We start from the raw sequence: 15311 nt of genomic DNA on the forward strand, positions 1-15311 counted from the left end.
TATTTACAAGGCAGAACGTACTGCACTTGGTCCTGCCTCATCACAGAGCCTGTTAGCTTCAATGTCCTCCTGCTTTATGGAACTCAGTGTCTCAGCCCATGAAAAATTGACTTCATCTGTCGTTGTCTGCATGGTCCGTGTTATAATTCCTCTCCTGAACTGTACGTTTTAGACTGTCGTTTTGAGTCCGATAATCCACCCGTTCTCAATATCCATTAAAACGTGTGGGATTAGCTACTTCCTGTTAGTTTTGACAGTAGATCACCAGAAGCATCCAGCTTAGTGTGCGATCCAAGGAGTTCACTCAAGTTGATGTTTGCGATAGTTCTTCATGAAGCATTAAATCTTCATCCACTTGATGGATGTGAAATTATTTTAAATGCAGCAGTTAATGGAGTTCATTGTCAATTAATTTTGTAGAGTAGCATTAATGAAAGGTGAACACTCAGCAATTTTTGTGACTATTAGATTACATTACAGTGTGGAAACAGGCCCTTCAGCCCAACAAGTCCACACCGACCCGCTGAAGCGTAACCCACCCATACCCCTACACTTACCCTTTACCTAACACTATGGGCAATTTAGCATGGCCAATTCACCTGACCTGCATGTCTTTTGGACTGTGGAAGGAAACCGGAGCACCCAGAGGAAACCCACTTGTCACATCGGGCAGGTTTACTTTTGTCCACACTGCCTGCTCTTGAGTCAATTTGGGAAAGGCTAGGAAGTGGGATTACCTTGGAAATTGGATTTTCCTTTGGAAATAAAGATGAGGAGATATGCCCATGTCTGGATGGATCTATTGATGTTTCTGTGGAAAACGATCACATTTTTCTTAATTTGACCATTGAATCACAGAAATTATAAACATTGGAAGAGTGCTCTGATGCTTCTAAGAGTATGATAGTGAAAAATAGTGCTCAACCAGCCTCCTTCATACTGTACCAGAATAAAATCACTCATTTAGCAAGAAATTGATGCCATATTCAGAAATCATTTATTGTTCCAAGATTGTTTTTCTCCAAAATTAAATGTAGACTCAGTCAGAGATGCAACATTCACTTTTTGGAGTTGACTACATGAATAAATAATCCTCTTTATTTAAAGCTATAGCAGGCTTGATACTGATTGATTAAATTTTTCACATATTCAGGGATTAACAAAACACATACCCATTCCTTTTCAACAAACACACCGATTACAGGCAACAGCGGAGGTGAACAGAGGCATCCCTGTTCAGGAGCCATGTTACTGCTGCCATGACCAGTGCTGCTGGTTTCAGGATCAGTAGCATCTACTGGTCTCCATTCCCATGGTACACTGATCATTCATTGGTCCAGTAACACTTTTTTTTTCCCCTCTGGGATTTCAGTTCTCCCTTATCAGTGTGTGTAATACTTGTGTAGATAACTGTCAAAAAGCCCTTCACTTTCAAGTAAGACACTTCACAACCTTCTGGGCGCCACATTGAGTTTAACAACTTCAGACCATGCTCTGTCCTCTCTGTCTGGATTTATTTACCCCCCCCAGAATGCCAGTCTGCATCTTGTTCTCATATTTTTGCTTTCAGAACCATTGTTCTGCTATTCCCACTGAGTCTGCATTAGTGCTTTGTTTCTTTATGACCACAGTTATCATTCCTTTTGCCTTTTGTTCCTTGCCATCTTTGCTATTTAATCAAACTCTTTACAAACCCTGGCCTCCCCTTTTGTTCCATTTGACCCGCCCCCTTTTTAATTCCAGCGTAAAATCCATCACATTTTTCCCTCTCTTCAGTTGCAAATGTATTTCAATTACTGATCGTTCTGCGATAACACATGTTTCGTTAATGCAATTTTGCTGCAACACAATAAACAAATTGGGGACACCATTCCTAAAGCGCAAACTCTTAAAACGTGTGTTGGCTGTAAACACGATTACATCACCAACACTTCAATCACTGGTTCTAAAACGCAATTTTTCTATAATGCGGGGTTGCACAAGAACGCAACTGTCACATTACAAAAGAACTACTTGTAGTTGACCTAAGAAAACACGCGTGAGTGATCATCGGGACCCGGTCTGACGCCTAAACAATGCCACACAGTTTTATTGAAGCTGCTGCCAAAAACAACAACCTCAAAGAAATATCTTCAGGGATTACTTATTGTACCAAAATCTGTCAGAGTTCTTCCTGTTAGTATGACATTGTTTCAGGTCACATCTTAACAGAAATGTTCTGTAAGTAAAGCACAGCTGAGGTGTGGAAAATCAAAGGGTTGTATTCTCTTGTGTAAAGCAGTGCAAGGAACTTGATGCCACCATAATTAAATGCCTGGTTAAATAAAAAGGGCTGTTTCCCGTAGGTCCTTGCCATTGCTCTAAATTAAACTCTGATCCGTGTTGTTTTATTAGAATTTATGTGTTTGAGTTAGCACGTTGCTTTACAGGTTGTAGGACAAGGAGGAGAGGGATTTATGACAACCACTGGACATGCTAAAAAGATCAGCATCAAGTAAAAGTGTGAATAGGAGCACAGTTTTATAATCCCAGTGAGAACATTCTATTCATAAACCTATAGCAGGATTTTCCTACTGGTATGTGATCAGAGAACACCTAGATAAAGTATAGTTGCGAGACATGATGATAGTTATAGTTGCCAATACAGCACACAAATGTGGGGACATAAACTCCATTTGTATGATGCCACATTGAGAAGCAAGTTCCAGTGTATGTTTGATATGTTTTACTTATGGCAAGTTAATGTAAGTTGGGTAATGGGTAGCTACTGGGTAATGAGAAAAGATTATTTCCGGACACATTATGGAATGGGCAACAACATCTTACATTTATGTAGCAACTTAAATGTAGAGAAATATCTCAGGTGCTTTCATGACTGGCTATCTACCGGAACCTAACTTAATTAACTAAACTTTTTCCAAACTTAAATAAATCTGAAAAATGAATTAATAGATTTGTAACACAAAAGAAATTGCTGGTAAAACTCAGCTGGTCTGGTAGGATCTGTGGAGAGAAAAGAGAGTTAACTTCAAAACTGATTGTAACTGGGAAAAGGTTAGTATATATTGCTGAAGGTGGAGTGGGGACAAGGGGGAGGAGTAAAGGATAGATGGAGCTGAAGCCCAGAGAGAGAGCTTTCAAGGGTTCAGAGGAGATTTACCAGGATGTTGCCAAGTGTGCAAGGTTTGAGTTAGAATGAAAGGCTGGGTAGGCTGGGATTTTTTTGCACTGGAGTGTAGGAGGTTGAGAGGTGACCTTGTGGAAGTTTATAAAAGCACACGAGGTATCGATAGGGTTAATGGTAGGTAGCTTTTCCCTAAAATGGGGATTTAAATACTATGCAGCTTTTTTTTAAGGTGAGAGGAGAGATAATTAAAAAGGACATGAGAGGCAATTGTTTTGCAGAGAGGGTGGTTAGCATGTGAAATTAACTTCCTGAGAGTGTGGTGGATGTGGGCACAGTTACATTTAAAAGACACTTGCATAAGTATACAAATAGGAGAGGTTTGGAGGGATATGGGTCAGGAACAGGTAGGGTGGAACTAGTTTAGTTTGGGATTATGTTCGACCTGGACTGGTTGGTCCAAAGGATCTGTTTCCTTCCTGTGAGTCTCTATGAACGTGCCACTGTAGCATAATGAGAAGGGTAATAAAGCTTAGATGTATTTTGAGTAAAGTTTCAAAGTTTGATCAGGAGATGGAGATAAGGGCAGAGGGATCCAGGTAGAGAGAGTCAGATCAAAGGGTGCAGGTTGCTTAAGGATAATCATGTATTATGGATGAAGGGACGGATGGAAGGAGACACAGAAGCGGATGAATTGAGTGTTCAGGGCTACAAACAGAACACGATGTGATTTCAGAGGTAGAATGGGACAAAACCTTGGAACAGTTAAAATATAATTTAGTTGAATAGATTTAATCATAGAATCATTGTATCATTCAGTACAGTAGAGGTTCGTCGACCCATCAAGTCTACAGCATTAAATGCATCAAGGCTATAGCATCAATCATATGCCACTAACTGCAGTCATCCCACTTTCCCACACAAGGTCCATTGTCTTGAATGTTATGACACTTCAAGTGCTCATTCAAGTATTTTTAAAAGTTGTGAGATTACCCACTTCAACCATCTTCCCAGGCAATGCATTTCCAGATTCCCCACCAGCATCTGGGTGAAAAAGGTTTACCTCAACTTCCCTCCTGTCTTTTACTTTAAAATTAAGGGGATAGAGGTTTGAGGGGGAGGGTTTGAAGGGTTCTGATAGAGATGGAATGGCGCACTAATAGAATGGGGGTGGCCAGTAGAGTTGTTGCCTTGGTGAAGAGCCTTTTTGTCTGTCCAGGAGATTCTTTTATACTTTTAACTTCTGCATTGACACAGGATGGTGACAATCTACCAGTGAGCTTGCCCCTGCCATCGGATTGCCTGCGTCTCCCATACCCTTTGAAGTTGAAGTTGAAGCTGAAGTTGAATTACATGAGCCGTGAGTCCCAGCACAAAAGCAGAGGGGACAAACAGCGTGGGCTTTTATCATTCCAGTCGAAAAGTGTGGTGCTGGAAAAGCGCAGCAGGTCAGGTCGCATCCGAGGAGCAAGAGAATCGACGTTTCAGGTGAAGGGCTTTATGCCTGAAGCGTCGATTCTCCTGCTCCTCAGATGCTGCCTGACCTGCTGTGCTCTTCCAGTGCCACACTCTTCGACTCTGATCTCCAGAACCTGCAGTCCTCACTTTCTCCTTTATAATTCCACCCAATATTCCAAATCTATTTTTAAAAAAATTGAAGAACTGCAGATGCTGTAAATCAGAAACGTGAGGAGCAATTGCCAAAAAGAAAACTCAGCAGCCATGGCAGCGTCAATGGAGAGAAAGCAGAGTTAATGTGCACTGAGCTTCTTTGGAACTTGGGCTGTCTCAGGCTTGCTGTAGTGCTCCAGTGAAGCTCAGCACAAGCTGGAAGAGTAACATCTCATTCCCACTTGAGGACCTTGTAGCCTCTGCACTCAATATCAAATCCAATAATGTTTGGGCCTAAGCACCTCCTCCCACGTCCTAACCGCCAGGCCTTGTCATCACATAGCTCGCTATTGCAACCATCCCATTGTCAGTCACTAATGGTCCCCCATCAACAGCTACTGATTCCCTCAGGCTGACCTTTACCCATTCATTTGTCTGCCCAACTATTTTCCTCTCTCTTTGGGCTCCGTCTCCACCTATCGTTTACCCCTCCCCCACCCCATCTTCAGCATATACTGTATACCCACATTCTCCGAGCTACTTAATAAAAACCAAAAGAACTGATACAATTACAGCATTTAAAAGGCACCTGGATTGGTATATGAATAGGAAAGGTTTAAGGAGTTATGGGCCAAGTGCTGGCAAATGGGAATAGATTAGGTTAGAATATCTGGGCGGCATGGACGAGTTGGACCCAAGGGTCTGTTTCTGTGCTGTACATCTCTATGACTCTAGGAACTGCGGATGCTGTAAATCAGTAACAAAACCAGAAGTTGCTGGAAAACCTCAGCAGGTCGAGCAGCATCTGTGGAGAGAAATCAGTTAACGTTTTGGGTTCTGAGGAAGGGTCACTCAACCCGAAATGTTATCTCCGATTTCTCTCCACAGCTGCTGCCAGACCTGCTGAATTTTACCAGCAATTATTTTTCCGTTACAAATCTATTATTTTGTTTAACTGATTCTTCAATTTTATTTAAGTTTGGATGAAGTTAATTGAGTTAAGCTCTGGTAGGTAGCCAAATAAAAAACACATTTTGCAAGGTTGATGGATCTGTTCTGACCTACCAGAATGAGCGTCTGAGTTCGTAATTTGATCATTTGGCTGTCACATTCGACTTTCTTCGACTTTTACTTTAAATTTGTTTCCTCACAAAGTGACCAAAACAGCTGACAACGGCACTTTTCCAGTTCACTGAGCAAGATCACACTTTGGGTCAATTCATCACTGTTATTCTGAATTTCAGTTGTGCTCATTAGCAGGTCTGTTGTCATTAACTGCACAATTTCAGCTAGTTAGTAGACAAGTTCAGCTTGGAGAACAAGTTACAAAAAAGTTTATTTTAGCCTGTTTGAAAACATATTATGGGCAGAGTTGAATTTCAGATTTGACTGTCATCTAGTTACTTACCTGTAGTTTGATGAATCTGACTACAGTATATTTGAGAAATGTGTAAAGCTGCATCTAACCAGGCATCCCTGACCTTTCACTTGAACTGGCTGCTGGATGGACCCTAAGCCAGTTCTAACTGTCTGAAAGAAATGAGTTGATAGGTGTTCCAGTCTAGTTTCTATAGTTTCTAGAGAATGATTGACCCCAGCACAAATGGGCCCCAACTTCATCAGAATCGAGCAGACATACTGTTGCCTATAGTACACAAATGCTGTAGTAGTAGGAGAAAAACATATAACTGGAGAAAGATTATGAATGCTGCTGCATAGGGGATTCTGGGAGTCCTCATCCACAAATCATGAAAAGTTAGCAACAAGCAGATGGAAAATTGGCTTTCATTTCAAGGGGACTGGGGTATGTCACAACTGTACATGGCAATGGTGGGACTGAACCTCGAGTACTGCATGCAGTTTTGGCCTTAATTAAGGAGGGGTATCCTTGCATTGGAAGACGTTCAGTGTTCAACAGGCTAATTTCTGGGAGAAAGGCAATATCTTGGGAGAAAGGTTGGACCTTCATTGATTGGGGATTTGGAAGAATGAAAGGTGATCTTATTGAAACATGTAAGATTCTGAGGAGGGTCAATAAGAGAGATGCTGGGGGAATAGTCCCCTCACAGGAGAAACTAGGGCTAGCAGATATAGTTTCAAAAGACAGTTAGGGTCTGCCATTGAAGATTGAGAGGAGTGAGACTTGCGTCTTTCAGAGGATCATTACTCTTTTAGAGTTCTCTTCCACAGGGAGTAGTGAACGTTAGGGCCTTAAATATATTCAAGGATGAATTAAAGAGAGTTTTGATCAAGCATTTATGGGAGGTTGGGAAGGGGGGATATACTATGCAGAAAGGAGGAGTTGAGGCCACAATCAGATGAATCATGATCTCACCAAGTGGGAGTGCAGGTTTAATGAGTTATTTTATAGCGATTCTGGTCAACTTGCGAGGTTTCTTTGTAAATTATTGTAAAGGAGGATTTATTGTTTGTGCCTTTATCTACAATACACAGACTGCAGTGGTTCAAAAAGGAAGCTCACCCTCACCTTCAAGGGCATTTAAGGGCAGACAATAAATGCTGTCCTAACCAGCAATGCCCATTTCATACAAATCTCTTAACCTTGAATATGGTGGTAACAATACAGAATATCACAGCTGCAAGAACGCCATAGGGAATGAATTCATGAGTTATAATAAAATAAAGTTTGTAAAAGGAAAGAACTATGTTGTAGTCTTGTTGCTTGTTTTTCTTGTAATTGCATTTAAAAAGTAATCTATAGTAAAGTACAAACCTGTCTATGATTGGATACATTTTCCTTGTTTTCTGTTTAAGAGCAACACTGAATCTAAATGTAGCAAATACAAACAATTGTGTGACCAGGAGTGCTGTATGACAGCTACCCCTAAATATTTGGTGCATTAATTTAAATAGACTCCCTCATACACCCAGTTAACCAGTTTCTGATATTTGCTGCATTCAGTCAATACAAGAATAAGTAAAATTATCCCATTCACAGATTTTGGATTCCACTATGGGCGGCACATGTGAAAATAACTTTAATTGTCATGGCCCAATGTACTTAATTTCCAAGTTATAAAAATGATCTCTAGACTAATAATCTGATTGGGCTGTAGAGTATAAGTACGTGTTTGTGTGAATTTGTCCCTCAGCAGATTTGATAGTGACTTTATAAAAATTGGTCTCATTGATGTGATTTTTCTGCCATGTTCGCATTGTTAAATTTCTTTACTTGATGCATTTCCCCATCCTTTAGCAATATTTCCATGCTGGAGGAAATGGCCTCAAGAAGACATTCCTAGAAAAGAGTCCAGACATGCAGTCCTTGAAATATGCACTTAGTCTCTACACTCAAACTACTGACGCTCTGATTAAAAAATTTATCAGCACCCAGTCTTCACAAGGTAAGGACCATCATAATAAATATCCAATTATATTGCATCAGTAATATGCAAGCATAAAAAGCCATTTCGTGGCATGTTTTATCCAGCTTTCAATGTTGTTTTGTACTTTAGTATACTTCTGTCTATATTTGTTGTGACCTTACATTTATAGTACCTTTTCATGTCTGCAGGACATCTCAATGATCTTTGCAGGCAATTAAACAATTTTTTTTGCAGTATCGTCACTGTTGTAAAATAAGAGGCACAGTTGCCAAAGTATGCACAGGAAGCTCCCACAAACAACAGTGGGATAATGGCCAGATAATTTATTTTTATGCTGTTGCTGGAGGCATAAATAGAAATGAGGACTCTGGGGTTAATTCCCCTTATGCTTCTTTGAAATAGCACCACTCTTCATGTCAACCTGAGACAGCAAACAGGACTTGATTTAATATCTCGTTCAGAAGATGGTGTTGTCCAATAGTGCAGCACTCCCTCGGTAATGCACTGGAGTGTCTGATTTAATGGTTGTGTTCATGCCTGTGAAGGAGATCTTGAAGTCACATGCCTCTGATTGAAGACTGGAAGTCGTCCCAATGAGACAGCGTTGACACAAGTTATAGAGTCATAAAGATGTGCAGCATAGAAACAGATCCTTCGGTCCAACCCGTCCATGCTGACCAGATATCCCAACCCAATCTAGTCCAACCTGCCAGCACCCGGCCCATATCCCTCCAAACCCTTCCTATTCATATACCCATCCAAATGCCTCTTAAATGTTGCAATTGTACCAGCCTCCACCACTTCCTCTGGCAGCTCATTCCATACACGTACCACCCTCTGTGTGAAAAAGTTGCCCCTTAGGTCTCTTTTATACCTTTCCCCTCTCACCCTAAACCTATGCCCTCTAGTTCTGGACTCCCTGATGCCAGGGAAAAGACTTTGCCTATTTACCCTATCCATGCCCCTCATAATTTTGTAAACCTAGGTAAGGTCACCCCTCAGCCTCCGACACTCCAGGGAAAACAGCCCCAGCCTGTCCATGTAGCTCAAATCCTCCAACCCTGGCAACATCTTTGTAAATCTTTTCTGAACCCTTTGAAGTTTTACAACATCTTTCCGATAGGAAGCAGACCAGGATTGCACGCAATATTCCAACAGTGGCCTAACCAATGTCCTGTACAGCCGCAACATGACCTCCTGATTCCTGTACTCAATACTCTGACCAATAAAGGAAAGCATACCAAACACTGCCTTCGCTATTACTTGAAGAATCAATTTCCACAAATAAACAGGAACAAGTATTATTTTCAGATATTTCTTACCATAAGACAAATCAGTTCACATGTGCTGCATACTATACAGTTTGTGGTGTCCTTCGCAGTATCAAAGCACAGCTTTACGAAATAGTCACGCTGAACAATGAGATACATTGATCACAGAACTCCTGCTGCTGTGCTTCATTGCTGACTTCAGTAAAGAGCTAACATTTTTTGCTTGACTTTCCACTTTATGTTTTGCTGGCACGCCAACTTGCATTAAGGAAGGTGGAACTAAGAGGATTTATTGCATTGAGTCTTTCTCTGCCAGTTTCATCTCTACCGCTCTACTGCAGAAGTGTGGGAGGTGGGACTGGTTTGTTGGACACAAAACACACTGCGAACCCTGAAGAAAAGCCTTCCGGAAGGGGGTCAATGCACCCACATCCAACTCCGAACCCTGGCCTGCTCTCAGTACTTGGGCTCCCTGAAGTGTGTATCTCAACCCACCCACCCCCCCCCCCCCCCCCACCACCCCAGCCCCCCATGGGTTTGTGAGTTTGAAGGTTCGGTATCATAAGTTGCAAGGTAGCACGTTGCTGAGCTCTGAGCTAGTGGATCTTTGAAAATCCTCACCTTTTTTCTAATAGTGGGCATCATCTTGAAGTCTGATTCCTGTCCTGAAAACCCATTAAAAATGGAGGGATTTTTACCTAAAAGCCCAGCAATCTGACCTCCCTCTAAGCTCCCAGGCTGTCCCAGCCTCTGAATGGGTGAAAGTGGGTTTAATATTTTGGGAATACATTGATGAAATATGTACAGCTCCTAAAAGTCAGTCTATGGCAATCACGTGGAAGTGCACTTGTTTTTGAGGTGATATGTAACCTTGGGGGGGGGGGGGGTGGGGGGGCAGTGAAAGCAACTTTGGGAGAGAGGCAATGTGAGCACTCATGATAACCAATTGCACTATTCCTTTCTATCTATGCCAGTGAGTCCGTTTCTGAGTTTCACCTCCAAGATAGTCAGTACAGTGTCACTACTGAGCTTTAATTTGTACTTACATTTTTGATTCAAAGGTAATTGTAAGGTATTGCCCATCTGCACTACTTGAGCAAGCAAATGCATTAAATTGCGTTGCAAATGTGGGAATTACTAATCGATTGATAGGGTGGAATTGTGATGATTCAAATTCAGGTCAGCCAAACCTCTGTTTATGGTGCATTAAGCAGCCATTCCCAGCTGGCGAACAGAAAATTTAATAGACCAATGCCCTGGATAAGCCAAAATTGCCGGACTGACTACTGGAGATTAGCTGCGTTTGTGCACACCCGTCATATATCTGCTTTGACTAACTGGAGCTGCATTAGGTGATACCAGAGTGCAGTCTCTGCAAGTCCAGTTAAACCTGCGAGAAAGTCAATTGGAGACAAAGGGAAGTTGATTCGTTGAGTGGAAAACTATGGTACCAAAATTAAAACCCAACATCATTACGGGGTGGAAGATTCTACCATTGAGTTGATCAACTTTCGTGAAGCCCAAGGCAGGCGTGGTGGAACAGTTCAATGAGCAGGCATTCCCTCCAGCAAGGGAGAGGATGAGAACAGCCACCTACCCCAACACCAAGGATGCTTGGCCAGGGTGGCTGAAGCAAAGAACTTTCCAAACTGTGGTCCTATCCTGCATTTCCTCAGATGGTGATGGCTAACATGAGGGGACATAGCTTTAAATTGAGGTGCGATAGATACAGGACAGGTGTCAGAAGTAGGTTCTTTACTCAGAGAGCAGTCAGGGCATGGAACGTCCTGCCTGCAACAGTGGTAGACTTGCCAACTCTAAGGGCATTTAAATGGTCATTGGATAAACATATGGATGATAATGGAATAGTGTAGACTAGATGGGCTTCAGATTGGTTTCACAGGTCAGCGCAACATGGAGGGCCGAAGTACTGCACTGTAATTTTTTTATGAAAGGGGAGTCACCCTGGCAAAGAGATTGGCCCACAAGGAATTTGCCTCCTGCAATGAATAGCTGAATCGTTTCAAGATGAGACACAGCCCAACACAGTGTCATTGTCTGAAGATAACACATTAAGCAGCAAAAGGTTTCCAAAGCTACCTCTTGACATTTTCAATGCCTGTACAAGGTCAGGCTGTGGGGAGGTTTGAACAATAGATAAATAAAGACATCTCACATTGTCTCTACATCACGTTTTAATTCTCTTTGCCGTAAAATGTATTTGTCGGAATATTGGGCTACTTCGGGGCCTGCCTCAGCTCTCTCAAAGTTCTGCTTTACATGAATTTATAGGCAAGTCCTGTGCAATTATCCTGTTACTTCATATCATAAATCTTTCTGTAGCCTTGCTGTTTTTACATTGTAGTAAATTTAGCCCCCGCAAGATGATGCCATGGTCCATGTTTTAAAGCACAATATTTGCAACTTAGAAATTGACCTGAGTTGTAATTGCATGTGTTTTGTGTCCCCAGTCCATTCATTATGAAAGTGAAAGGCAATACAGGGCATAAATCAACTCATTTTGCTATTACAGACATCCAGTAACCCATTCTTACTTGCCTTCTGGATTTTATATATTTCATTTTTGATAACAAAATGTAGAAAATGATTACGCATGACCAGAAAAAGAGTCTTTTTTTGTTGAATTTGTTTCATATTTTAGCTTCTATAGAATTTCTGACTGTATGCTTGATTTTATTAAAATTATGATCTTACCATTAAATACCTGACATTTTAATGTGTGATTTAGCACATATCATTATGTCATTCTGAGAGGAATCTAAAGATTGTTTTCTTTAAGTGCTGAAGATACATTGCAACATGAAAATCCTTCATACAGGCCCTTTTATAGAGTTTGTTTTAATGTCTTTCTGAAGTAGTTACATAGTTATTAACATTTACATATTTAAGGGGAGGCAGGGGAATCCATAGTACTTGGATCTCAAAAGAAAATTAATCAATTATTATAAGTTTAATATATTGTTAAATATCCTGTGAAATGTTTGGTAGATTATGACAAAATCATAAAGTACTAATTGCCAGAAAAGAACAAATAACTTGAGACATACATTCCACAGAAGGAGTTGCAAAGTCGGTTCCCCAAACCGATTCCTGGGCTGAGGAAAGATTAAATAGACTGGGCCAAATTTTCTGGAGCTTAAAAGAATGACAGAGACTCTCACTCAAATATACAAAGCTCTTGAATTCTGATCGGCAATGTATGTGCAGGAAGGATGTTTCCCCTGACTAGAGGGGTTTGGAACCAGGAGACTGAGTCTCAGAATAAAGGACAGATCAGTTAGGACTAAATTAAGGTGGATTCCCGTCATTCAGAGGCTGGTGAATCTCTCGACGTCTGTATCCCAGCAGGATTTGGACATACAATCGTGATTGATAGATTTCTGCATGTTCAGAGACTGAAGAATGTGGGGACAGTGCAGGAAAATGATGTTTGAGTAGATCAGCCGTGATCCCATTGAATGGTGGAGTGAGATTGAAGATATGACTGGCCTTCTCTTGCTCCTATCTCTTATGTTCTTATGAGAGAAAGAATGGCTGACGTGACAGACCTGATTACCTCTCGAGCAGAGGGTTTTATGGACAGTCTGCATGTTGTTTGGTCACTTTTCAGACATGAAGAATTTTGTTAGGTTTGATTTGTTGTCATATGTACTGAAGTACAGTGAAAAGTTTTGCTTTGCAAGCAGTACAGTACTGCAGTACGTAGCATACAAGGACATACAGATCATTGGGTGAGTGAGGCATACAAAGTTACAACTGCACAGGAGGTGCACAAAAGCATGTCAACATTAGGTTGAAATTAGAGAGGTCCATTCAGCAGTCTAATAATGGCTGGGAAGAAGCTGTTCTTGAACCTGTTGGTACACGTGTTCGAGCTTCAGTATCTTCTGCCTGAAGGAGGAGGTTGGAAGCGAAATCTGTAGGGCTGGAAAAGCTCAGCAAGTCAGACAATACCTGAGGAGCAGGAGAATCAACGTTTCCGGCATAAGCCCTTCTATTACTGGGGTGAGAGGGGTATTTGATGATGTTGGCAGTCTTACCACGGCAACAAGAAGTGTGGATGGAGTTTGTTTTCCATTTGAGGCATTCCAAATGGAGTTTAATGGTCACCAGCTTCCCCACCAGAAATTCACACTAACTGGTGTGAATGAAACCATTTAAATGTTTATCAATTGATTCAGCTCATATGAATTTGATGCAAATTTGCAGTAACTTTCTTTATAACATACTGATTTTTCCCAGGAATTTGAAGCATAGTGAAGAGTCCCTGGCAACTGTGTGACAAAGTTGAGCAAATGGAGCATGGTCTTGGGTGGGAGTGCGTCAGAAGATCAACACATATAAGAAAATAGATTTTAAACTGTTAGACTAACTGGAATGTAAATCATGTTTTATTTTAACAAATGCTTGCACTCTTATTATTTTTAATAGCAATTTTAAACCTGGATCAAAGCAATTTAATAATGATAAAACACAAAGAGCAGGAAAGGCTGGAAGTCAGAAACAAAAATAAAAATTGCTGGCAACATCTGTGGAGGGAAATCAGAGTTACTATTTCAATCCTGTGACCCTTTTTCAGAACCAAAGAAGGGTCACTAGACTCGAAATATTGACTCTGCTTTCTCACCACAGATGCTGCCCGACCTGCTGAATTTAATTGTAAATCGCTAAAATGAGAAACAAACCGAGTGTGGATAAAAGGTGCTCAGACAAATCCATAGAGTAACTGTACTATTAATCCTAATCTGAACATTTCATAAAGCACCTCAGATTTGGTAAAGCTGTGAGAATTAGTAAACATGCACTCTCCAAAATGGAGTCATTTTAATACTGGAATCATAGTACAGGAACCAACAGAAGGTACAAATTGGATAAACGTTCACTTCCACAAATTGGGGTCTAGTATGTTAGTGCAGGACTAAGTCTGAATAATTTGCAACCATCTTCAGCCAACACTGCAAAGTGGATAATCTGTTTTGGCCTCCTCTTGAGGTCTTCAGCATCAGAAATGCCAATCTTCTGCCAGTGCAGTTCACCTTACGTGATATTAAGAAAATGCTGCAGGCACTGCATATTGCATTGGGCTCTAGCAATGCCCTCGCTATATGCCTATTAACACTGAACACCTGATAACTTGTGCAGCAGATCTGGTCACATTCTTAGCTAAGCTCTTCCTGTAAGCTTACAACATTGACCCAGTAAAGTGAAAGTTGACTCGATATGTCCTATCCACAAAAGGTAGGACAAATCCAACCAATTCAATTCACACTCCACCAGTCTACTCTTAATCTTCAGCAAAATGATGGATGATGTCATTGGCAGTGCTATCAAGCAGCACTTATACAGTAATAACCTACTCACCTGTAATCAGTCTGGGTACTCCGAGGTCATCCCAGTACCAGACCCCATTACAACCTCAGTCCAGACAGAGATAAAATAGCTCAACTCAAGAGTTATGGTGAGAATGACAGCCTTTGAGGGAACTTGACTCAACCTAGGACCAAGTCATTTCAATTAGTACCCCTTCCACTAGCATAACCCTTCACTGTCTCAATGGTCACACTGTTTACCGTGTACAGAACAACCTCGATAATCTGAACAAGATGGGCTGGAGTATTTTGTTCGGATAACTGATTATTCAGATAACAGATAACATTTTTACGGGACCTTGAAATCTTGTTTGGATAATCCAAAATTCGGATAATTGATGTTTGGATAACCAAGGTTGTTCTGTACATAGCCATAGAGATGTACAGCATGGAATCAGACCCTTCGGTGCAACTTGTCCATGCCGACCAGATATTCCAACTCAATCTAGTCCCACCTGCCAGCACCTGGCCCATATCCCTCCAAATCCTTCCTATTCATATACCCATCCAAATGCCTTTTAAATGTTGCAATTGTACCAGCCACCCCACTTCCTCTGGCAGCTCATTC

The 15311-nt window shown here is 41.2% G+C and overlaps 1 protein-coding gene across 5 annotated transcripts in view; it reads left to right on the forward strand.

Moving 5' to 3' along the window:
* LOC140468888 (protein unc-13 homolog C-like) overlaps positions 1-15311 on the forward strand; it is a 587121-nt gene that overhangs the window by 544457 nt on the left and 27353 nt on the right. For all 5 annotated transcript variants that reach the window (XM_072564959.1, XM_072564956.1, XM_072564955.1 and 2 more), the window contains one exon: positions 7953-8100. In XM_072564959.1, the coding sequence (XP_072421060.1) occupies positions 7953-8100 (148 nt within the window). The remainder of the gene's footprint in view (positions 1-7952; positions 8101-15311) is intronic.

Source organism: Chiloscyllium punctatum, chromosome 48 (genome assembly GCF_047496795.1).
Source record: "Chiloscyllium punctatum isolate Juve2018m chromosome 48, sChiPun1.3, whole genome shotgun sequence".
NCBI lineage: Eukaryota > Metazoa > Chordata > Chondrichthyes > Orectolobiformes > Hemiscylliidae > Chiloscyllium > Chiloscyllium punctatum.